Source organism: Lepisosteus platostomus, chromosome 5 (genome assembly GCF_059453375.1).
Source record: "Lepisosteus platostomus isolate fLepPlt1 chromosome 5, fLepPlt1.hap1, whole genome shotgun sequence".
NCBI lineage: Eukaryota > Metazoa > Chordata > Actinopteri > Semionotiformes > Lepisosteidae > Lepisosteus > Lepisosteus platostomus.
The window spans coordinates 53,410,327-53,435,635 of NC_142615.1; the positions used below are offsets into that span (position 1 = coordinate 53,410,327).

General features: G+C 41.1%; 1 protein-coding gene across 1 annotated transcript in view; it reads right to left on the reverse strand.

Annotated features, from left to right (window-relative positions):
* Positions 1 to 16,381, reverse strand: part of LOC148669290 (uncharacterized) — a 37,371-nt gene extending 20,990 nt beyond the window's left edge. Inside the window, exons 1-4 of the mRNA XM_088632432.1 lie at positions 15,916 to 16,381; positions 14,910 to 15,303; positions 13,112 to 13,139; positions 3,294 to 3,303 (exon numbers count right to left, since the gene is read on the reverse strand). Coding sequence (XP_088488558.1) covers positions 3,294 to 3,303; positions 13,112 to 13,139; positions 14,910 to 15,303; positions 15,916 to 16,234 — 751 coding nt within the window. The 5' untranslated portion in view covers positions 16,235 to 16,381. The remainder of the gene's footprint in view (positions 1 to 3,293; positions 3,304 to 13,111; positions 13,140 to 14,909; positions 15,304 to 15,915) is intronic.
* Between the last annotated feature and the right edge of the window lie 8,928 nt (positions 16,382 to 25,309).

The window sequence follows — 25,309 nt, forward strand, 5'->3', positions numbered from 1 at the left end:
TAATCATTGTCTCACAGAGAAGACCTGGGTGACATAACAGGGGTCAGGGCTGTGTTGACTGGAGGTTTGTGTAGACTGGCCATTGTCTATGTGAGACTGTGGGATCACTAGGGGTCCCCCCCCCCCCAACACCTGTAACATTGTCAAGTGGTATAATTACCTACAAAAGCTAAAGTTTCCTCCATTAAGGGGTCACTATTTGTTACATTCTGGCGGAACAAGAGACAAGATAAACCTCTCACTGTCACTGACAGAGCAGTCCGGGACACTCTATGCTAGATTGGACTGTTGTCTTTGGAAGATGGGGTCACAGGTGATGAAATAGACCACAGTGGCAGTCCTGCCTAGCTGTTATATCACTGACAGACGCACCCACACATTGAGAAGAGAGCACTGGTTTCTGTGCAGAAAGCAGAACAACTCACTTTAACTGGTCAATTAGGTCTAATTGTTATGGGTTCGGTAATAGGGACCGAACCAGTGAGTGAACCCACTTGCAGGAGCAAACAAAACCAAGTCGGTAATCCGAAAGCAAACCGTAATCGTAGGAACGAGCCGAGAGTCCAGGGGAAGCCAGAAATCCGAAAGGGAACGAGTACCGAAGCCGATGCGAGATCCGAAGTCGTAGTTCATAGAGCAATCCGAGAATCCAGGGGTAGTCAGTAATCCAAACAGAGCGAAAGTAACCAATCCAAGCCGAGATCCGAAAAGCCGAAGTCCAAAGGGAAAAACCGCAAACCGAAAGCCGAGATGAACACAGAGTAGAAGTAGCGCAACCAGGAAGCTCGAAAGGGAAAACCAATACTGAGCAACGAGGTAGGGAAGGACAGGTGTTTAAGTAGGATGAGACGGGGGTGTGGTGGTGAATGGGAAAACTGATAGGTGAACTGATGGATAGGGGCTATGCCTATTTCTGCCTCCTCCATTGCCGGGAGGCAGGGATCGTAACACTAATGAGTTTTATTGCCCTTGACATCTAACTTACTCCAGCCCCCCTTGTGGAAACAACCCCTAATTACTGTTCATGAGTTCCTGGCCAAACTTGTTTCCAGTGGAACCAACCTGGAGCAGCAGAACAGAGGTTTTTGTTTCTTTAAGTTGTCTGCTGTTGTAAAACAAGTCATCCCTTAGGAATAAAAACTCTCCCTCTAGTCTGGTTGCTATCTCCTTTATTTGCCCTATATTCCCAGGGCAAAGCAGCTGAGTGATCAAAAGCTGAACTGCAAGGAGCTGAATTTCACACTGGGTTACAACAGACCCTGGTGGGAGAATGGGCAGGAGAGGGCCGGTTGTGCTCCTGAACTAGTCCCCTCCTCTCCTACTCTCGTATTTGCATCACAGTCTATAAACTTTAGCCCTATTGCTTTTCTTCCAGTTCATTTTTTTTAATACAGCTCGTGAATTATGTATACTCTTCTGAAGTATCAAGAAAGCACTCTTATCTTTATTTCACGTACAGTATACAACAGACTGCTTGATAGTAACCACAACTCCAATAACTTTAACTAGAGGAAGAAACCCAGCTTCTGCTCAAAAGGAAAAAAAACATTGAAATCATAAATCTCCAACACTGGCTGGAGACTCTGTGTGTCCGTGCTCAGCGGTTATATAGGACAGGACTCAGCGCGCAGCAGGTGCGGCTCATTGCTCTACGCTCCCCGTGCGGAATGCACGTCTCCTCCTTCCAGACTCGTAACACCGCTGCATACTGTACATCCCTCTTAAATCCCAGAAACACAGAAACTCCGGGGTTTCTGTGAGACAGTACTGGGTTTCTCTGTTCGAGATTACAAGCAGAAACCAAAAAAGCGCTGAAAGTAGGAAGTTATTTCTGTTCGTAGGCATAAACGTGTAAAAATACATTTTCTGATTCCTAAAACCCTAATAAAATCCATCTAAGTCTCCCTTTCGTTCCCAATGCACATAACTGAATATAAACCAGTCAAGTTCAGGTACTTTTCTGATGTACAGTATCTGAATAGTTCTGGCGCAGCTGTTGTAACAAAGATACTTACGAACTTTTTTTTCATACGAGCTCTTGCCGTTTTTAAAATGAATATTTTTTTGAATTAGCTAAATCACACGAAACACCAGCATCACTTATCGTAAGCATCTGACCAATTACATTGCTGAATGTTAAACCCATTTAGTCTTATATTTATTTTATTTATTTATTTTTATTTATTTTTAACTTGTTTTATTTTTTTTAAATTACACACCTGTTAACGTAGTCCGGATCGCGGTCACCGAGGACCACTCCTGTCTCCCCAGATGACACTTTTTATTTTTAAGATAAACGCGAGATAAACGTTTGTTTGAAACCGCTCCACAAATTTTCTCACATGCACGTATTCTCCAATATTACCACAACAAAACCATAAAGTTTGTTTCCACAGACATGACACTATTATGCAATAAACCAATAAATTAATGAACTAGCAGAATCCCAAAACACATGGCAACCCGGCAAGCACAGCATGTCAATATCATACATTTTTACCAACAAAACCGCAAAAGCAAAAACCAGCAAATATATATATATCCCATGTTTTTACCTTATTCTGGAGCATGATATATATCCAAAATAACCCAGACTAGTTTATCTCAAGAGCTAGAGACTAGTAAACGTTATTGATTACGTAGTAAATGTTTGAAGAACGAGCGCCAGAAATAAGGTGATTTGATTGGTAAAAACCGCTGTCATTCTTTGTATTTTCAGCCATTCAGAGCCCTTAGGGGGTGAGACTTCCTCTAGAAGCTTCAGGCTGCATTTTTAGCTGTCAATCATTGACTCAGAAGGGATAATCAATCAGTTTTTTATCAGTTTCTTATCAGTGCTCCTTTTTTTCACACCAGAAGGCAACTCTGAGGTTATTTTTCATTGCATAACAGCAGATAAAGGCTCTCTAGCAGTGTCTTAAGGTTTTTTATAGCAATTGCAATGGTTTTTATTCTTATTTTTTCAATATTTTTATGATTTTTTATTATAGGCGTGAAATTTCATTCCAGGTCCAGTCTTCACAAAACATGATGTATAATTTTTTCTAATTGATCAATTTGTCCCAAATTTTATCCAAGCTAGTAGCCACCTAGAACAAGGTTTTCAAATCATTCCCAGGCCCTTGACATGCATATAGTTGAAAAATCTGACATCTGAAGACCAAAAAAAAAATGTTCGCCAGCTTTTTTTTTTGTTTTTTTTTTCATATGTTTGTCTGCTGAGTGGACACATTAAGAAATTTGACTATTCACACTCAAAGCCAAGGGGGCTAGCTTCAATTTAAGACCTGAACCAGGCTCCTGCTATGTTCTGCTGCAGAGATATAACAAATGTTTAAGGGGAGGAAATTCCAGGCAGACATTGGCTAAATATGTCACTGGTAGTTAAAGGTATTTTTAGCATATTGTAAGAGGATTTTTTGCAAACATTTTATTTTTTAAATCACATGAAACACAATCAACCCATTGTAACTTCACATTGATAATTCCTGAGCTTTATAACTGTGTATTATTTCTTTTTACCTTGTTTTAATATTTTTTTATTATTTTTTGCATTTTACAGAGCTTTTTAATATATTGTGAGCATTTTAGTGTCATTTTAAAATAGGACTATCAATGCTCCTGACTTTTAAACCTGTATTTATTCTGACATTATTCTCTCCACCTGCAGATGAGGGAGGTATTTGATTTTAAATTTGTTGATTTGGGGGGAAAATATACATTAATTTCCTTATATGTATCACCAGTGGGAAACTTGGCATTTTTGGATGAATTGCAAACATATGAAAAAAAAAAAAAAAAAAAAAAAAACAAAAAACAAAAAAACAAAAAAAGCTGGCGAAGCTGGCGAACATTTTTTGGATGAATTGCAATCTTTACTGCAAGGCCTTCAGACTGATATAGAAATAACTGGAGATTTAAATGACACATTTGATAAATCAGACAGGAACAGCATAACATCTAAAATGGCAAAACCCTCTAAAGTACTGAAAAATTTCCGGCACTTTCATAATAAATAAAATTTAATTTAAAGCATAAAATTTGCTTTAAAAAGAAAACCACAATTTTTACAATATCATATTTCAATATTGGCGTTCAGATGAAGAATTTGAGGATTTGAATATCAATGGAGAGTACATTGATTTTGGGACAATGTTTGCATCTGAATAATCCTTCCTCCTGGAAAGAAGGAAAAAAAAAGTTTTGAGTCTCAGTCTTCAGGATCCCCCCCAAAAAACGTGCAAATTTGTTTCCTATGTATTTTGGATAAAGATATAACTCTCATAGAAGATACATTTTATCAGTTGAATGCAGTCGATACTTTCGACTTTTTATATGATGATAGGACCTACATTTAGGGCTCAGTACTGATAACACTGCTGCTATTGATGGAGTAGAAATATCTGGCAGTTTTTTTTTCTGAGGCAAGTAGTCCTAGAACACCTCCTATAAAAATGGTAAGATTCAGAGCAAGAAATATTTTTCCACCTCACCTAATGCTATTGCATTAACGAGGCTGAAGTTGGCTTCTTATTCGCCAGCTGCTGCTTTGCGTTTTTCGTTCCATATTAAATGCTGCTGCTGTGATGTTATGTCGTCTTTCGCCTGTAAATGGCTCTCTACAGTCATTTTTAAAAATACTTATCTGGATGTATTACTGTATATTTCCTCAGTAAAGGGGAATATGTAAGTAGAGACTGTCCAAATTGCATTTTTGTATGAAACACATTTCAGAAACACAACTCACAATAAAACAAACTGGCATGTTATACCACGAGTAAATAAGACAAAGGCAAAATGTAAATTCACTGGCACTTTCTGCATATTTTCCACGACCTTGCCTTCTGATCATAAAAAGACTCAAACTCTTGCATTTTACAAGAAATTTTAATATAGCAGTTTTAAATGGGACATTTAGAACATGGTATATGAGACTATATGGTTAACTGAGGATGAGCAGGGGGTGATCGAACCTACCTCCTGGTTATAAAAATGTCTAAAAGTTCTGACACAGATGTGTGAGAGACAATGGAAAAGACTATCAAAATCCTGAACTTCAGGACATTGTACTGTACCGTTTTTTAAATACAACCCTCTGAACATGGCATGAGAGAATACATTGTCAAATGGTAAATGCAATGTTTGCTATATTTCTAGGGCCCTCCCTCCTGATTTTAAAATCGTCTCATATTTCTGACATCAAGGTGTGAGACACAATATAACAGACTGTCAAAATCCTGAACTTCAGGACATTTTATGATACCATTTTAAAAATATGACCCTCTGAGCATGGCATGTGAGAAAATGGCATGTGAGAATGCATTGGGAAAAGGTGAATGCAATTTCTGCTGAATTGCTATGGCCCTCCCTCCTGATTACAAACTCGTCTCACAATTCTGACACTGAGGTGTGAGACACAATGTAACAGACACTATTAAATTGTGAAGTACAAGAGATTATACTGTTACGTTTTTTTTATATTGACCCTCTGGCATGTGAGGACTTGTAGTCAACAAAATAGCACACATTCTGCCAATTTGCTTTGTCCCTCCTTCCTCGTTACCAAAACATCTTAGTATACCGACACTAAGGTGAATGTCTCTAAATCCAGAAGTTAAGTTGTCAAAGTATATCGGAGTCAACCGATACTGATCAGGTTCTGCTGATGCTGAGCCCGCAGCCTTCACCATAAGGTCCAATTCCCCAAGCCTGCTGACCTTATATGTCCATCCCTTTGCAGTATAGAATGAAAAAAACTCCAAAAAGTTTCTCATCTGCATGTTGCAGAGCCTAACGCAACTCATACCAACAGTTGGGGTTTGATCCCTGCACGGGCTATTAGTTGAAAGACCATTGTAAATGACGTGTAACAGATTTATCCAGCTGGCTTTTATGTTTCATACTAAATTGCTATCTTGAAACCAAAATAATTAGAAATATGGAACACAACCGTTGTTCCCCATGAAGGAAAGCTGTTTTACACTGACGTCACTCCTTTTTATTTAATCCAGATTTTAAAAACAACTCCGACCTATCAAAGGAAAATGTTACACAAAAGTTGGAAAGCACACTCTGAATCCATCTGTATATTTGATTTCCGCAATCCGTTCAAGGCTGCCTATGTCAATCGTAAGTGTATAGATGAAACATTTAATATATTGTTCAGTTTAAAACAAAATGCTTTACTACTACAAGAGAGAAGTATAGTATGGGGTGTGGGTTCGAATCCCACTGCTGCTAGGTGCTTCTGTCGAGACCCCCTTTCAGCTGACTTCAGACGAAAGGGAGGGAACTGCTTTTTGGCAGTCTCTCGAGAATCTAAGCAAAGTGTTTAAAGATACTTTCTCAGCTTGACATCAAGGCACAAAACAAAAACCTTCTTGCGTCCTCTCAACCCAAAAGCGCTTTGCCACTTTTTGCGTTATGCAGGGAACGACATCTGCCCAGATCACTTTTGTGTCAATGCAAATCGTAGTGTGCCCTCCGTTTTAATGTTGGCTGTGCTGGCGTGCTGCTTCTGTCTGTGAAACTTGAATGTTCTGCTTCTTCACACCAAATCGTCGGCGGGGGTTGAGCTTGTTAAATCTTTGCGCATAGCGCTCCTTTGGAAGTACTTTGTCCAAGTTCGAAAGCGATCGTGGGATTTACTTCATGCGTTCAAAAAGCATGCCTCGCACGACAGATTTAAATGGGGAATGGAGCCTGCTTCTTGCTGTTTTTCCTGTGGTTGCAGTTACAAAGTTGAATGCTTTCACATTCTGTTAACAGTATTCACTGGCTGAGCTTTATCAGTTAGTTCGAAAAGGAATCTGCTTCGGTTCCAGAAAAGTAATCTGTAGTGTGTTTTTTTCCGTGCCCATGGCAGTCTTTTAAAGCTGGTAGTAATGGCGGCGAAGTAAATTTTTTATCCTCTTTAAAAGAATAAGGACGGGCTGGGGCGAGCTCCATTTACCACTCTTTCAGCTAACCGCCGAACTCGCAAACTGATTAAACTGCAGAGCCACAGGCCCCTTGCTTTTCTCAATTCTCTGGGTCAGGGTGAAAAAAAGCTTTGCTGGTATTAGCTGGCCTGCTGGGAGTACCTCTTCTTCACTGATAAGCAAGATTTGTGTTTCATCTTTCGCAAGCTGTATAGATTTCTTTAAAAACAAGTTGTTCCAGAAAGGAAACGAACACTTGCATTCACCTGAATGCCCGTAAGGATAAATTATGTACAGTAAGACAGGAAGAAAGGCACCGCTGGGAATCGGACCCAGGATCTCCTGTTTACTAGACAGGCGCTTTAGCCAACTCAGTCACGGCACCGGCAAAGTGTTGTCCTTTGACAGCCACTTGGACACGTCTCAACTGCTCTGAGACATCTGCGTTCGGTGTGCACTGAGCCTGCTCGCCTTGCAAGTTGCCTCATTTACATGCGATAGCTCCACCACTAAGAGAAAGGATGAGAAATGGCTTTTATCTGGCACTTTTCATGTCAGAGGATCTCAATGTGCTTTCCGTGTACAAGAGGATGTCCAACTCATGTAGCTTAAGACACCTTAACACCTCTGGATAAAGTTTCATAGTGACTTTGTAGGTGACATTTTGCTAATGAGAATAAGGTTCGTAAGTGATCAATAACAGAACCAGAAAAAAATACCGGAAAGAAATTACCTGTCACGAAGGAAATTAATTGAATGAAGCCGAGACATAATTAGTAAATCGACATCAAGGAAATATTAATCACTTTACATGTTCTTTAGCTTTTTTATACATTATGTACAGTTTATGCTACATATTGCAATTTACTATATTAATATAATGATTAAAACATTTATCATTACATTTTCATTAAAAGTAAGGTAAATATACCAAAATATAACAACAGAACTCTACAGTCCTAACCTAAAAATGCTGGCGATTTATCATTTTTGCGAAAGTTCAAGATTGGCAAAAAATCTGTGTGTAATTTTAAAACATTTTAGCTGAGGATACCAGTTCCATGGATGAATATGTTGGTCATTATTGGACATTCCCAGTGATATTGACTTAAGTACTCAATTGTTTACTTATTGTAGTTCGACCTGTTTTCGCTGAGATTACGCCACAGAAAGTCACAGACATTGCATTTCTCCATTTGTGGGTTTTTATTAAAGAAAATAAACCGCTGGAACTATCTTCACAGATAGAAGTTTTTCCTCAGCCCTGATGATCATGAACTGTACTTCATGTTTCACAACTTGCATGGATTTCTTGAAAAAAAAAGTTGAGAAAGGAAAAGGATACTTGTATTAAACTAGATCAAGACATTATCTGACTGTATTGGTTGTTCACTTATATTACTACACAAAAAAACAATAAGATATGTGGTTTTGGTTACTGCATTTTTTACTAGAACTTACTCTGACTTATCAGTAACTTTTAGATCAATGCGCACACACAGAAAAGGATAAAGATCCAAAAATGGTTCTTTCAATCACAGATGTATAACAAAGACATAAAAGTTGCTAAAAACTGAGCATCCATCAAGTTCTGCTACAGTTCTCAGTGGGTGGTCTTTATCAAATGGCTTGGAAAGGTGCACTGTGTTTCAGCTTGGGAAAAATCATCAGCAGTGTCGTTTTTGTTCTCTGTGTGTATAGCTGTCTTTAAAACCATGTAAAATCATGAATGCATTGATTTCTTAAACTAACAAGGGTCCGTTTTCAACCTGCCATAAGCATTCCAAATAATGGATTGACTGCGGGGGAAAAGGCAACAAACAACTGAGAGTTGTTAAAGCTTTCAGGGTTCTGTACCAGCTAGTGTGTGTGCAGACATCGCTCAGAATCCTGTCTGATTCTCCCTAATTCAGTTTTGTAGTGCTTTCGAGTAAAAGTCAGAGAAAGATTGCTTGCAACACTAGATGACCTCACGCTGACAAGGCTATTCAAATAGCGTTTCAAATGGAGACCGCTGCTGCCTTGTCCTCTACACTAGCATGCTGCCCTACTCCTTCACCTGCACTCACTGCCGGCCATGTGGAGTAGCCGCAGCGGCTGGACAGCCAGGACTCGCTCACACAAGACCCAGACATGCTGCACACGCAGCAGCTGTGTGAGTCTCCTCCCAGGTGCTGCGGGAATTGCAGTTCACCCTCTCACACCACCGGGGCGGTGCCCAGACCTCCGTGGTGAGGTCACCGCCAAACTTCAGAGGCTCCAGGAAGGGGACATCATTGAACCGGTCAACACCTCCCCATGGGTGTCCAATCTGTTGGTTGCGAAGAAGAGTCCAGGGGTTTGCAAGTCTGCGTGGACCTGTAAGCAGTAAACAAAGCTGTCATACCAGATAAGTACCCACTCTCCACAGTGGAAGAGCTCACCTCACAGTTCTCGGGTTCCACTGTATTTACGAAATTGGATCTTCGTCAGTCCTATCTCTAGATTCCTCTTCACCCTGCCAGTTGAAACTTGACAGCTGTCATCACACACATTGGTGTCTTCCGACTGAGCTCTGCCCCCAGCTTTTTCAGAAAGTGATGTCGACTATCTTTGCTGGAATCCCAGGAATGGTCATCTGTCTCTATGACAGCCATCTTGCCAGCCATGAAGAGCACCACCACCACCACCTCACCCTCAATGGAGAGATGTGGCCACTGATGCCATCGGATTTGTAGGTTTTTGCCTCTCAGCTGCCGGCCTCACCCCACTGCAGTTCAACATCGATACCATTCATTACATCCCAGAACCTACCACACCAGCTCAGGTCACCTCCTTCCTTGGGATGACTGCCTACTACCTCCAGTTTCCTCCATACTACTCAGCCACTACAGCCCCACTGCGGCAGCTACTGCAAAAGGATGCCCCTTCGGTTTGGATGCCTGCCTGCTCTGAAGCCATCAGCTCACCTCACCGCCTGTCCTGGCACACTTCGACCTCTCCAGCCCCACCTTCATCACCAGTGACGCCTCCAGCACTGCTGTGGGAGCTGTACTGTCCCATCTTCACAATGGGGTGAAACAACCTATCACCAACCTATTCACCTCCTGGGCTCTCAGTCCAACTGAACAGAAGTACTCTGAGAGGCCCTGGCCTGCGTCTGGGCATGTGAGATGTGGCACATGTATTTGAATGGTTGTACATTTACACTACAGATGGACCACCAGGCCCTCACTGTGCTGCTCGCCACTTCAGGAATAGGACATTGACCACTCAGACTCCACCACTGGTCTGAGAGGCTCTATCAATACTATTTTACACTAAAGTTCACTCCAGGATGTGAAAATGCAGTTGCAGATCTACTGTCCCGCTCCTTTCTAACCTGCCTGGAGGCCGTTATTCAGACACACTCGAGTCCGACCTCATCCAGATGCTCCACACTCCACTTCAGGCCACAGTCTCACTCCAGGACCTACAAAGGGCCTCAGAACAGGACCCAGTGCTCTCCCAGCTGTGCACCTTTATACGCCTGGGCTGGCCCTCCAAAGTCTCTGCTGATCTGGGCCCCTTCCTTCATGTCAAAGACGAGCTCTCTTGCTGGAATGACTCCAGTGTTGCCCAGGGGACCTGTACGGTTATTCTAGCCAGTCTCCAAGTATGTGTCCTACACATGAAGGCCATCTGGGCATTGTTAAGGTCAAACAATGTTGCCAGGATCTCGTGTGGTGGCCAGGAATCGATCGTGATTTAGAGACACTGATCAGAAACTGTGAGGCCTGCCTCCTCTGCCACCTCTTCAGCCCCTGGGATCACCTCCAGGTGGACATCTGTGGGGAGCTACATGGTGTCCTGCTCCAAAAGCACTTCCTCATAGTGGTCTATGACCTACATACAAAATGGCCAGAAGTAGCCTCCACAGGATCAGTCACAACTCAGGCATTCACAGACTTCCTGGAATCCCTCTTTGCCTGCTGGGGGCTGCCAACTGTCTTCACCTCAGACAACAGGCCACAGTTTGTGTCTGGAGAGTTTGGGTCTCTGTGTTCTACAACCCAAAGGTGAATGGGGATGTGGAACGACTCAATCAGACTCTCAAAAATCAGAGCCCACCTGTCTGAGGGCTGTTCCTTCTCAGCCGTGCTCCTCTGCACTCTCACTACAGGGCCACACAGCATGCCATGACTGGCAGCTCACCAGCCTTCCTCATGCTCGGTCATGAGCTACAAACACCGCTGGACAGGCATACCCCTCCAGTGCGCACCCACAGCAGGATGGCAGAACAACCGCAGCAGATGAAAAGGTGGTATGACAGGTCACATAGAGTGAAGCTGCCTGGAATCACTGTGCAGGATTGGGTCCAGACCAGGAGACCCAAGCATGAGTACAAGCTCCAGTCTTTTAGTCTTCTCCTTTACAGGCCACAGAGCAGCTGGGTCCTGCCACCTTCCGCCTCTCTGATGGGTCACGCTAGTACACCACCTCCACCTCCAAAGCTATTGTTGAGACTGAAGGTGCCCCAACTAGACTCCCAGACGAGGTCGACACCCCTGTGGAGCCCTCCGTTCCTGTGAGAGAACAGTCCATATCCCCTTCTCCATGGCCAGACAGTCTTAAAAACTTTATAACTGACTTTTAATTGCTTTTGTTGTGCTTACCAGCCTACTTTAGGAAGTCTGGAACAACTAAGATTGTTTCATTTTCAGAAAGGGAATGTTATTCATTTCGGGTGAAGACACTTTTGCATTTTTTCTGTTACCACTTTATGGCACTTAGGTTTGTGCAGTTCTGTGACAGGAGCTATGCACAATAAAGACCAGATGTCCACGAAATCTGTCCCCCTCAGTTGCTGGTTTCCACGGTGTAACAAAACTATCACAGGGAAATGTTTCATCAGAATTATTTTATTAGAATACAAGTAAATCTTATCATTACCTATGTACTTTCTTAAATTCTTACAGGCAAGTTGTTTTTAAAGAAAACACTATTGTAAAATATTCTTTAAAAAGACAGGAGTTATTATTTTGAGTTTACAGATCATTCAGCTTTTAAAACCCGAACTGGAAAGTAGAACTGTGAGTTGCAGTGGGCTGTCAGTTGTGAGTTGCAGGGTGAGGTTACTGCAGGCTCCTGGATACAACCAACATACTATACAACAGGATATGAGTACAGAAACAATAAAATCTCCTATACCATTCTAGATCTCTAGTGACATTTGTCCCTTCTTCTTTTCAGATCCAGCCACCCTTCCATCCAGCAGAGCTCCCCTCCTCCCTCAGTCTATGGAAGGCCTGAAGGTGTTCCTCCTTATCACACAGTGACCGTTCAGCAGTAATTCTGTTAACTCCACCATCCAATACTCTATAAGAGGTGACCATGATTTCAGGAAATATCTTTCAGTTCCCTTCAGAACTGCACTAAGCCTTTCATGGAGCAATACACTAAAACATTCTCTAAACCAAAGTGTAACAGATGTGTTTTTCTTCTTTCTGATGATTAAGATACATTTCTTAGCTGACAGAAATTTATTTTAATCAACACAGCTGATTAGAAGGTAGGCCAAGGGTAGAGAGGCCAGGCTCCTTTATTTTAACATGAAAACCACCCCTCAGGTCCTGGGAAATAAAACCTCAGAAACATGAAAATAATCTGCAGTCTCAATAATAATGAATGTTTCGAGTTTGCTGCAGAATTGTACACATAAAGGGGCATCCTTCACTCTGTTTAAAGAAAGGTTGTGGTATGTAATCTCTGTAATAACATAAATATTGGGTTTTCCTTAATCGATTGCATGTAAACATTCATCAGACATTCATACCTGAGATCCCTTGCCCATTTATGAACTCATTTAGTCACATTACCTGTGTGTTACAAGTGTGTATAACACAGAGCAGAAGGAAGAAACAAAATGTGAAATTTTTATTCTTCCTAATGAAATTTCCTACATCGCTACAAGGAGAAATATCAGGGGATGCAGGCATCTACATCGTGACGAAGTGTCATGTGTGCAGAAAACCCAACAACGTTCTTGCAGAAGATTAAATTGTGATTGTAGTTGCTGAAAACACATTAAGATGCCATCCTCAAATAAATAAATCCCCAATCATGTGTATAACGTTTTTTATACTATGTCTTAAAGATTCCCAAAGTTAGTTAATATGTTCATCAATCTTTCTTTAACATAAGAATGAAATGAAACCCACAATGACCAGGACAGACAAGCCCAGTTGTAAAATAGTTTGTCTGACAAGCCAAGACCACCCCTCTCTACAAGCAGCTGAAAGAAACTCAGCTTGTGTCTGGGCCTCTCACCTCATCAAATACACCTGGCATGTGTTTGTCAGTGATAACCCTCCTGGTCAGCCACATGGAGAGCAATGCAGAGGGTATAAAAGACTTGATAATAATAATAAATATTTTATATAGAGCTTTTGAAGGTGGCTTCTCAAAGTGCTTTACAGAATGACAACAACAAAAAAATACACAAGACATACATAATGAAAACACACAATGAGAGGAGATGTTGGCACTGAAGGTACACCAAGACTTTCATTTGAACTAAACTGATCTGGCCCAGAAGGGAAAGAGGGAGATTATGCCAGAGTTCCAAGTGATTTTGGACATTTAGGATTATTGCTGCAATGTTTAGTTTCCCTAATTCTCTAAGGTTGGGTGAATTTAGTCCATTTAAATGGAACATTCGGAAAGGACTCCGAAGTGTTGTTGGATCCATCTACAGAAACAGCCTCAAGATTTACTGTAATTCATTTTATCATCTGAAATGGAGTTAAATTCAGTAATGACCACCAGGACAGCTGAGACAGATGAAGACGGAAACAATAAAACAATGTCCACACAAAGGGAGAAGTTATGCGTCATGTCACCATGTTTTATGCCTTTTCTATCCCCAAGTAGTCCAATAGTTTCTGCTACTGGCTTGGCTGATTATGTTTTTAAGCAAAACAACTAGAAATGTATCAAACATATTTTTCACAAATCCTACAAATAAAAGATTAAGATTTCACTCCTGTGAAAAATGTAATGGTTCGATTTAGAGAATACTGGAGTCAATAGCATAAGCAATACTTTGTTTACCATTTACAAATATATTATGGTGACATGATAACACAGGTTTAACTTGGGAGTATTGTAATTTTGAAACCTTGATCAGACACTGTACAAATGTAAGCACCAGTGAGTTCTGCTAAGAGGCCTTAGACCTCAAATACTGATTTACTTCATGATCAAGTCATGCCACAATAGATTAGAAAAGAGACAGAGACTTAATTTTAAGGAAATCATTGTGCAACTCCACATTTCTGTGCATTGCATTATCTTGCATGAACAACCTGATGTCTTTTTAAGTGGCTTGGCTGATTAAAACTCTTCCCACACTGACCGCACCTAAATGGTCTCTCTCCTGTGTGAATAAGATGGTGGGTTTTTAAGTTGCCTGCCCGACTAAAAATCTTCCCACACTGACTGCAGATAAATGGTCTTGCTCCTTTGTGAAAGAACTGGTGGGTTTTTAAGTTCCCTGCCGAACTAAAACTCTGACCACACTGACTACAGTTGAACGGTTTCTCTCCTTTGTGAATAAGTTGGTGTTTTTTTAAACTGCATGCCACACTAAAGCTCTTCCCACACCGACTGCAAGTGAATGGCTTCTCTCCAGTGTGAACACGCTGGTGGGATTTTAGATTGCATGAGCGACTAAAGCTCCTACCACACTGACTGCAGGTGAAAACTCCCATGTGAGTGTGCTGGTGACTTAATTTACTTGATTGCTGCTTTTTGTGCTGTACAGACATTTTCTCTACTTTATCTGAACAAGGTGTTGATTGAGTCTTCCTGATCTTATGGCCTGTAGTGAGCTGGCGATGTTTTAATTTGTTTGAATGAAGTTCGGATTCCTGTTGGCCTCTCCGTTTCTCCTCCCTTTCCTCCCAGTACTGACTCTTCTCTGTGTGCTGTAACTCAGTACTGTTCTCTTCACCAGGTACATCAATCTGCTGCTCTGCAGGGTCAAACAATTGTGACTCCATCTTCTGCTCTGTAGGATTACAACAACCCAGTTCTACTTTGTGCCGTGGTATACAGACACGGTCCAGTTCATTACAGCTTTCTGTGATATTCTTAGTTTCCAGATTACTAATCTTTTCTGTACAGTCCTCAGATACTAAGAACTCATATGTCTCACTCTTAGGTTCTGTCTTTATCATGTGCACAGCATCCAGATCTTCGACACTCTGTCTGCTCTCTGTGTGCTGCTCACTGAGTGTCTCTTTCCCTTCTGCAGCAGTGAGCTCTGTCTCCTGCATCAGACTGAAGCCCCACTCCTCCTCACTGTACTGCTGTTCAAGAGGAGCCCTTTCCCCAGCATCAGGGAGAGCACTGTCCTCTGAGCCTGAAAATACAGGACAGGACCTTTAACATGAGCTTAGAGTAGTGCTCAAAAGGAAGTAAGACCCACACAAAAAGCAGCTTGAAATGTAAATTTGAGATAGCAAAGAATAATAGAAGAACATCTTAAATAAAACTCATTTTCAAACCTGATATATACAAAAGTCAAACACCTAAGAGCTGTTTGAAAAGAGAAAGATAAATGGGACTGAAAACTACATTAGCCTAAAAACATAATAAATACACTGATAAGGAATACAGACGATGACTGGAATCTACAGTACATTAGCAGTACACTGAGAGAAGGCTTAAGACAATGAAATTCAGTTTCTGGCTGAACCATGATTTTTTTTATATATACTGTACATATGTTAGTTTATATATATACACATACAACAATGTCAGCAATGACACTACAATTATACAAGATAGATTCGGATGTACAATATCGAGTCAATAATCATCTATATACACAATACAATACACAAGTCTGCTACAATACTACAAGTCTTTCCCACTTCACTCTGCATCTTTCCACTATATTCTCACCAGTGAGAAAGTTAGACACTGTTTTTAAACACACACACACTGACTTCATAAAAGTCACCCCACTGACCTGACAACTGCAGTTTCGTGTCCATTTCTTCTTTCATTTCTGCAGTCACTTCACAAGGAAGCGTGTGTCCAACATGATCTGTCAGTCCCTGATCTCCTCCTGCTTCCGACTCCTTCTCCCACAGCTGCAATCTCCACTTCAGGCTCTCGTTCTCCTTCTTCAGCTGCGCAATTTCACTCCCGAAACTGTCCTGCAAAAACTGTGTGATTTTAACCATTCTTTTTCGGAAAACCTCTGACACTTCATCCACGATCGATTTGAGCAAAACCTCCATGAAAGAGAAAAGCTCGTCTTTCAGATTTAACAACGACTTCGCCATTTTTCTTCAGATTCGATCAGTGTTGATCTACTGCTCCTGACTTCCCCTGCAGGTCCACTTCCGGCTCTTATTCTTTTTCAGCTATGACATTTTGCTCCCGAAACAGAAGCTCTTGCGCAGAGGTGGGTTTTTATAATCGCTCTTTAAATTAACATCTGAAGCAGGAAGTGTCGCTCACTCTCAAACAGGAAGTGAGCGAATGATCCTCCCACAATCTAACACCGCAATTCGAGGTTGAAATGTGTCTCCTTAGTGACTATTGCTATGCATTACGCGAGAGGGACTTTCATATCCGACTGTTGTATCTTATTTGGATATGTTTCTCATTGAAATCTTTACTAGTATTTCCTATCCATTGCTGAATAATAAAAAAAATCATTATAAATCTTCAATTATAGAAATGTAGGGATCAAGCTATTCTAATGCAATAAGGTAGGTAGGTATTTCATTAATCTCCTTTGGGAAATTCAAGTGCTACAGCAGCCAGGCACAATCAACACAGTACAGTACAAATATAGTAATACAGTAATACAGTACAATAAATACATTCGAATAAATAAATAATAAATAATTCCACATATCAATAATATCTGCCAAATAGAATTTAAAGTGGTCATTTCTTGTTGTTAATTATTCAACACTGAGCAACACTGTACTGTACAGCACTACTGCAGATAACACTCCTGTATTGTGTCCTGAGATGCTGACAGCTACTGTAAATGTATAAATTACTGCTCCATTAAAACAATACTTACAACTATACAACAGCTTAAACAGCAGCTCTAATTCAATGCCATAGAAATGTAAATTAAATAACACCAACACATGCATGCACATGCAATTCTTATAGTTCTTATAGTTTTGTCTTATCTTGAGATATTTAATTGGATTGTTAATTGGATTTCATAATTAACATCCACATTCAGTTTATGAGGCATTCTTTGCCAGCCCTGATAGAACTGAACCTTTCAAAATCCTTAAAGGCATCAGGAAATTCAACTTATCTGTTGCATTTCTGGGGTTTTGTGCTCTAACTCATGCTCAGTGATTGTGAGTAAATGCAGTGGAATCTAAATACATCAAATGTAGATGCAAATGTAAAAAATCATAGCAAAGTATTTTTTAAACCTGCGATTTGGGTCTTACATCTTAAAAGTAAAACAATTTCATTACAAAAAAAACCCAAGATAAATTAATTGCAAACAAAAAAGATGAAATAAAAATAAAGAAATTACGTATTTAAATTACCACCTGAAAATGCAGCTCTCAAACTGGTCCAGAGCTCCTCTGTGACTGAAAGGACAGAACTGTTACTGGGTGTTGACAGCTGAGAAGAGTCCTGTGCCTCATCAGTCTCTCTGACAATGGAGCAGCAGGAGGAGAGACTGCAGTGACAGTGGGATTGTTAGAGAGAATATGAGGGAGACAGAGTGTAATGGAACAGTTATTTCCGGACCCTATGCGGACGACACAATCCAAGGGTAGTAAGGAAACACTGGGGAGAAAAGCACGCAGGATACGAGAATGAAAACAGGGGGTGTTTCCTTGCTGCGCTGGTGCTCGGGGGAGGTGTGGCCGAGGCAAACAATCCAGGAGAAAATCCAAAGGGGAATCCAAACAAAAGCAAAAGGTCCAAAGCCGGGTGGTCCATCCAAGACTGACGGTTAAAAACAGGAACCGGTTCGGAACTGGCAGGGGAAACGGGAACGGGAACAGGAATTTAAAAACATAACAGAGCCAGGCGCATCCAGGTCCCGGGCTTGCACGATGTGGGAATCAATGGAGAGCCCCGAACTGAGTGGGTGAATGGGTTTTAAGGGGGTCGGGAAGGAGGCTGGAACAAGGGGCAGGTGCACAAAATCAGGTCCGAAGTGAAAGAGCCAGAGCGCCCTTAAGGAGGAGGGACTACAATCGTGACACAGAGCCACTGGAGAGCTGTTCTCACACTGGCAACACCAGTTAATAGCTCTGACCTCTCAGTCACTCTGCTCTTCTGGACAAATGAGTAAGCAACAGTTTACAGCAGCTATCAGGATGATGATGGTTTTTCAGAGAACTGCAAAATGTAAAAAAATGCTTTAGTCAAATCACACTTGCTGTTATGAACTTTACTATTTTCATTCTATCCTCATTCTGGTTTTTTTTTCTGAAAAATCAGACAAATGGATACTAAACATTATAATAAAAGTCCATATTTATATTTTAAGTAGAGTTATAAAACTGATTTTAGCCCTGTTTAACCCTTTAATGTTTCTGCACAGTATGTATAATCAAAATCAGCGACTGATGCGTTGTACTTTGATTATCCAGAATTATAATTTGGAAATTCTCCTCAAAAGAGGGGCAGAAAATGTGTTGACTGACACCCTTTCTAGAGTTTAAAGATTTATTTTCCTTTGTGTTTTCCATTTGTGTTTGTTTTTATGGGTGGGGGTGTTATGTCCCAGTGTGGTCCATGTGTGTTTGTTTTGATGCTATCTTCCACACTTCCTGACTTTGGTTGTTCTTCCTCCCCATTGGTTCATTAATTCATCCAACTTGTTGTATTGCGTCATCCGTAATGAGCTTCTCAACCAATCAGAACTCAACTTCTTCAGTATTTCACTTGGAGGTTTTTAGAATGAAGGGACCTTTCGCTCGACTTCGGTTCCACTCGTCTCAGCTTTGGCTTCGATTTCGCTTCGCCTCTCTTCGTTTTCATTTGTTTTGCTTCATGTTTTCATATAGCTTCGGCTTTGTTTGTATTATCCTTTATTTCACCATTACCTTGCCCAAACGTGTTATATAAACCTTTGTATTTGTCAGGGAACCAATACGTGGAATAGGAGGATCCTTATGCGTGACCGGAATCCCACAGGACACAGAGTAGCAAAGGGACAATCCAAAAGACAAAATCCAAAGGCAGGGTCGAAAGGGAGGCAAAGGGTCCGGTAACGAGAGATAGTCAAAACAATTCAAAGGCAAAATCCAGAAGGCGAGGTCAAGAGGCGGAAGCAGAAGATTCATAACGGGAGATCAGTCAAAAGGTTAGGAAACACACACTGGAGAATACTAAGATAGGCTTCTCAATAGTGAGCGTGGGAAGGTGTGCGAAGGGGGTTTAAATACTGAAAGGAAAGGGGTGTGATTGGATGATTGGTTAGGGAGTGAGAATTTGAGGAATCTGATGCATGTGAGAATGTGCTGGGTTCAATCAGGGATGAGATTGGGAAGCAGAGGTTCCGGGAATGTAACGTCGTTTGCGAGGGAGAGTGTGGGGCGTGACAGTATTCATAGCTCACTTGTGTAATGGGTTAGTTTAGCTTGTCTGGTTCATTGTGCACACATAGTTTGTATTAGAAACACTAGTTTAGGATGGCCTTTTGTCTTGTATGGTTTTTGGTAGTCAGTGAAGGTTAAGCCAGGGTGTTAGATGCAGAATACCGAGTATTTTGGGTTTTGTTTTGGTAGTTAGGTCAGCTTCCCTAACTTTATCAGCCATTTTTGTTTGATATTTTCGTTCCTTTTCCCTGTGTGCTATTGTGTTCTGTTCACTTTTTAAACATAAATCACTTTTGAACCAAACTTGTTGTCACACTTCCTAAGTCTCTCACCAGAAACCCACCTGCATCCAAGTCCATCCTAAATGTTACACACCTAGACACCTGGGGTCATAACAGCAGCATTGTTAAGTTAGGACTATAGAGCTCTATTTTAATATATTATTAAATTTATCTACAGTAAATTGTAATATGAATGTAAACATGAATGCTGTTCAGAATATTGTAAGTTTTGTTATATTTTATATGTATCATTGATCAAATTGAAAACAATCAAAAACCAAATTTCTTTCCTTGAGCAGATCAGGCAAAGTCTCTACCTTCAACATATTTGCACCTGCACTCGGACACAGATTAACCCAGAGGTAATCTTCCCACATTATAATCTGAAACTGCAAGAGTGAACAAATTGTTAATTATCTAAACAATAAGGTTCAATCTTTACTTACAATTTCTCTCCTTTAAACAATTTACAAAATCCACAGTGGTTGACATTTGACTGGCACACCACAATGCTGTATTGGACTAAGTTTATCAAAACTCAACTATTAAGCCTCTAAAAAGTGAAGAAAACACCCCCTGTCAGCAGCTACATCTCAGAGATAAGGATCTGAGTCCCATATTGAGCTGTGTGTATCTTATTTACAGTAAAGCAAGTTAATTCTTGTACATACTACACCTTAATTGTACCTATCAATACATCACAAAACACATACTAATGAAAATATCTGACGAACAATCAGATCAAATATGTCTTTCCTTCTTTTAGTAGACAAAGACTCTGTGCCCAATAAAGAAGCAACAGGTACTCAGGCACTGAAAAGCACAATGAAAATCTTTTCTCTGTATAATATGTTACTGCATGAGAGAACTGAGTGTTTTTTTTTTTGTTAAAATTGTAAATTTCTGTGATTACTGATGTAGTGTGCTCTCTGAAGGCACCAGTTCTGTAGGGTTTGGGCATTTACTGGGACAATTATTAATTGTAGCAGTAAATCACAAAATTGATTCTTTTGATGGCTTTAGAATCCAACCATGTAACATAACTCAAACAACGCACACACACAGGTACTAATACACGAGGATACATTTATTAATACACAGAATATGCATATAAACCTAACAGATCTTATTGAGAGGGTTATCAGAATACAAAAGATATATATATATATTATATAGTATAAGATATATACTATCTTATATATATATAAGATATATAGTTACAAAGAGTTACATATATCAAGAGGACATACGTTCAGTATATCATTCATTTAGACCGTTTCGTAAGTGAACTTGGTTACAACTTCTACATTAGATACTCAAAACAAGTACATAACTCTTAGGAATTAAATTGATATCAACTGCTTGGGATAACAATTGAATTCTCGAGCTCTAATGCATTGAAGTTGAATACTCATCCAATCTCTGGGGATTCAGATCTCCTGCGGGCACAAAGAAACAGTTGCAGGCTTGTTGCTGTCCAATCCGATTCTCTGGCTAGGTGCCAGGCTGTGCTGTGCGGTTTGCGACGGTGCGCTGCTGATGCTCACTGACCGGCTAGTTAGTGTTGGCTTTAACTAGCAAAGTTTGTGCACAGGAGAAAAGATGACTGTGGGTCGCAGCAAGTCAGGAAGAGGACCGGTTCGTTCGTGATGAAGAGCTAGTTCTGAATAGTGATTCAGCTGTCCACAGTTCTGACCTGTTCGAGGCTTGCTGCTGGTGCTAACCTTGGGTGGATCCTCTGGTTACTCTCTGGCAACCTCTGCTCTAGACTCTTAGAACAAAGGAAAGTTCTGGCATTCGGACACACTGGCCGTTCCGTGGTTGTCCGGCCTGAGTCTCAGGATGGTCAGGAGGCGCTCTGCGACAATGTCCTGCCCTTGGGAGCCTTCTGCTCCTGGGCCGTCCTGCCCTGGAATTCTCCTTTGAATTCCCTTTAGAAAAGTCCACAGAATTCTCCACTGAATCTTCTCAGGCCCTCTGTGTTGCCTGTTTTTACCTGGAGGAACTTCAGCTCGTTGATTGGCTGAAAGTTCCATGGGCATCAGAGTCCCACGTGGGTTACTCGGCCCTACCAGTCCCTGATTGGTTGATCAAGGTGAGATATGAGTCACTTACTCCTGACACTTAGGAATGCAGTCCAGATGTCCATCTGGCACTCCCTAGACAGATAGGCGCCAATGGATGACCATTGATCATGATAGCCAGGCTTAGCTAAGTGCATCCCCCTTTGGGAGCTCTCCCTTATCAAAGGAAACCTTAAATCAGCCTGCATGAATAGTTTCTCTGTGGCTGCACCACAGAGATGAACAGAGATGGGACCATTTGGGAAAGCTCAGAACACTTAATTCTTTCTTATTAATAAGCCTCGCCGCTACACTGACATTTGCTCTGCTTTAAGTAATCAATGAAGAACACAATGTGCTTCACTAGACTCTGGTCCAAACAGGATTAAAAGCCAGCAAGTATACCTTTTCAAATTGACGTCAGCAGGGGCTAGATTGGCACTTTAACCAGTGCCTGATTGGCTCAGTCAGTAGAGCATGGAATTCTTAATCTCAGGGTTATGAATTCAATTTTGGGTGATACAGGTGTTCTCATTAATTAAGTTTCCTGTTCATCTTTGACCTTGTTACATCTTGATGGTGACTCAAATTGAGAAAAAAAGGACTGATCTAGCTCCTCATCTTAGTAGATAAGTCAAAGACTCCGTAGATAACCTATTCATACCAAGCACTTGGATGCAGCTTCACCTATCACAACTAGTATTTAACATTATAATAGCTCCTGTCTATTTACACTATAATTTACACTAGTGTTTCCTTAAAAATTGCTTGTAAGAATGAGACATTACACATGTATTCCAATAAAATAAATATTATTAATCTTTTCACTGTAACAGTTTCACTGTGACTTGGCAGATAACTGGCAGTGATCAATAACCACACCGAAAAATATGGGAAAGCAATGGGGAAAATCGACTCTTCAACATGTGGAAATGTATTACTGAGAGTCCTTTTCTCTTAGGTCAACACTCTGTTACGATCCCTGCCTCTCGGCAACGAAAGAGGCAGAAGAAGGCGTAGCTTTAGTTCATCAGTCCACCTATCACGGTACGCGTTCACCACCACACCTCCGTCTCATCTGGTATTTAAGCATTAGTCTTTCCCTACCTCCTCGCTCAGTATTGGTTTCCCTTTTGAGATTCTTGGTTGCGCTACGCCTTCAACTTCCTCGTACTGTTCTGGTTCTGACTTCGGTTTTTCCCCTTTTACTACGTCTATTGGATTACGGCTCGGCTTCGGTTGCTTTCTCTAGTTTGGTTCACTGGCTTCTCTTGGACTCTCGGATCTCCCCTTCGTCTACGGTTTCGGATTACGGTTTGGCTTTGGCTACTCCCTCTCGGTTTGGATCACTGGCTTCTCTTGGACTCTCGGCTCTTTCCTTCGGCTACGGTATTTGGATCACGACTCGTCTCTGTCAGCTCCCGCAAGTGGGTTCACTACTTGGTTTCGGTTTCACTGACCGAATCCGTAACACACTCTTTGTAAGAGTCAATTCTCCCAGCTCACATCCGCGGGTTTCTGTAGTGTGCATGCAAAGAGTGATCAATTTGAGATAGGTAAACGTCCTGATTTTATTTAACAAAGCTAGATGCACATTTGCTAATGCTGCCTTTATTGTAATAGGCAGTTTATTTCTCGAAAGCATGTTATGTAAAAAAAGAAAAAATGAAAACATGGATAACAATCTTTCAAAGCTAAAGATTTTACTTTTGAGAAATGGACATTTTATGTTTCTGGGTGCTTTTCAAATGCTGGTTTTAGAACTTTGCTGTGCTTCAAGCATAATTTTTCACCTTATAAACTGGGTATTGAGTGTTAGGGTTAGTGTTTTTTATTTTGATGACTTAGTAAAATGTCTGGAATTTTTTCACTTTGATATTATAGAGCACTTTTTGTTGATGAGTGGCAACAATTCTCAGTTAAATACATCATGGTTCCATACTGTAACACAATAAAATGTGAAAAGGCCAAGGGGGGTGAATAGTTTTTATAGGCACTAAACGTATTACAAAAATATAATGCTTCATTTTATGGAAACTTCTTACTATAACCACCAACGCACTCGCTGTTTAAGCAATGGGGGTTTCACAATCCTCTTTCTCACTGGTAATGTTATGAGCAGGAAAAACATCATTGAAAATGGATTTCAATCACTCAAAACTAATAGCTGTCACACCCTCTACAGCTAGAGGGCGCTCCCACTCTGTCCTGTCCTAGTTTCCCTGTGCTTTGCTTGTCCTTCTGGTTTTTCTTTGTCTGGGGCTATATATTTCCGGGTCACCCTTTCCTCCTCATTCAGTATTGAGGGTTCAAATGTCTTCAGACCTGCCTAGCACCAGGCCATCTCCTCCGCGGCCTGAGGGCTTAAGTTTCTACCCGACATCATCTGACCTCCTAAACGGGCTAACACCCGTTTTGCCACTACACATAGGGCCTATTTTGCTCTCTTGGCCATTCCACGGCATGCCCTTATAACATCCGTGACAGAAGTTCCAATGCTGTGCTGCCCTTTTAATTAACATTGGCTGAAACAATGTGTTGTTTTTGTCTCTTAAAGGGTCTTCTCCTTTACTCCGTCTTGCCAGTGTCGTATAGAATTGAGTACCCATAAAATCTGATACCCCTTTCAAAGTCTGCATGTGCAGTGGACATAAGAGGCTTGTCGCAATTGTTGCCCTATCTACTAAGCCCATCCTCCAAGTTTGCACTTCTGTGATGTAGTCTCACAGGCCTGAGAGACATAGATTTCACACATGTAATTACTTATAAAAGCCAACAAACCTTTTCTGAGTGGTCTAAGGCTCTGTGTTAAGGTTGCAGTCCCCCTGAAAGCTGGGGTTATAGTCCTGACGTTATACTTCAACTAATTCTCAGTAAATAGATCTTGCAGTACTCTGAGTGCCAGCTAGCTATGTAACAAGTGCGCTATAAAGACAGAAATTACACATTGTTTGTGAGGCTGTGTGCTCCTGTATGGTCTAGTGGTTAGGATTCTGGATTTTCACCCAGGTGGCCTGGGTTAAACTCCCAATAAAGGAAACTTTATTTCCACATTCTGGAGAGGAGATTTTTTCCATTCCCCCACTTTTGCAGCCTGACCTCCTCTATTTCTAGAGATCTGTAGAATGTGGAGAAAACGTTTGAAGTTGTTACTGCTACCTCCCCTTGCTTTGAACAATGTGTGGAGTTGTTTGAGTCAAAAAGAATGATAGTTCAGGCCTATGGGAAGATCCATATTCAACTGTGCATGTTGTTTTGTTCTCAGAGTTTGCAAAGATGGAGGACATTCGCACCTGGCTAAGCCAGTATTCTATAGTCCTTCATGGAACTGAGTTCAGAGGTGCTGACGGAATAAAAACAGGAGGTTGAGGAACACGGGGGTGTTCAAGGCATTGAGGTTCCAGTCAAGGGGACAGGTAGCCTGGCCCTGTCCATTATTAGAGCACTATAACCTAAATAGATGGTTTCAT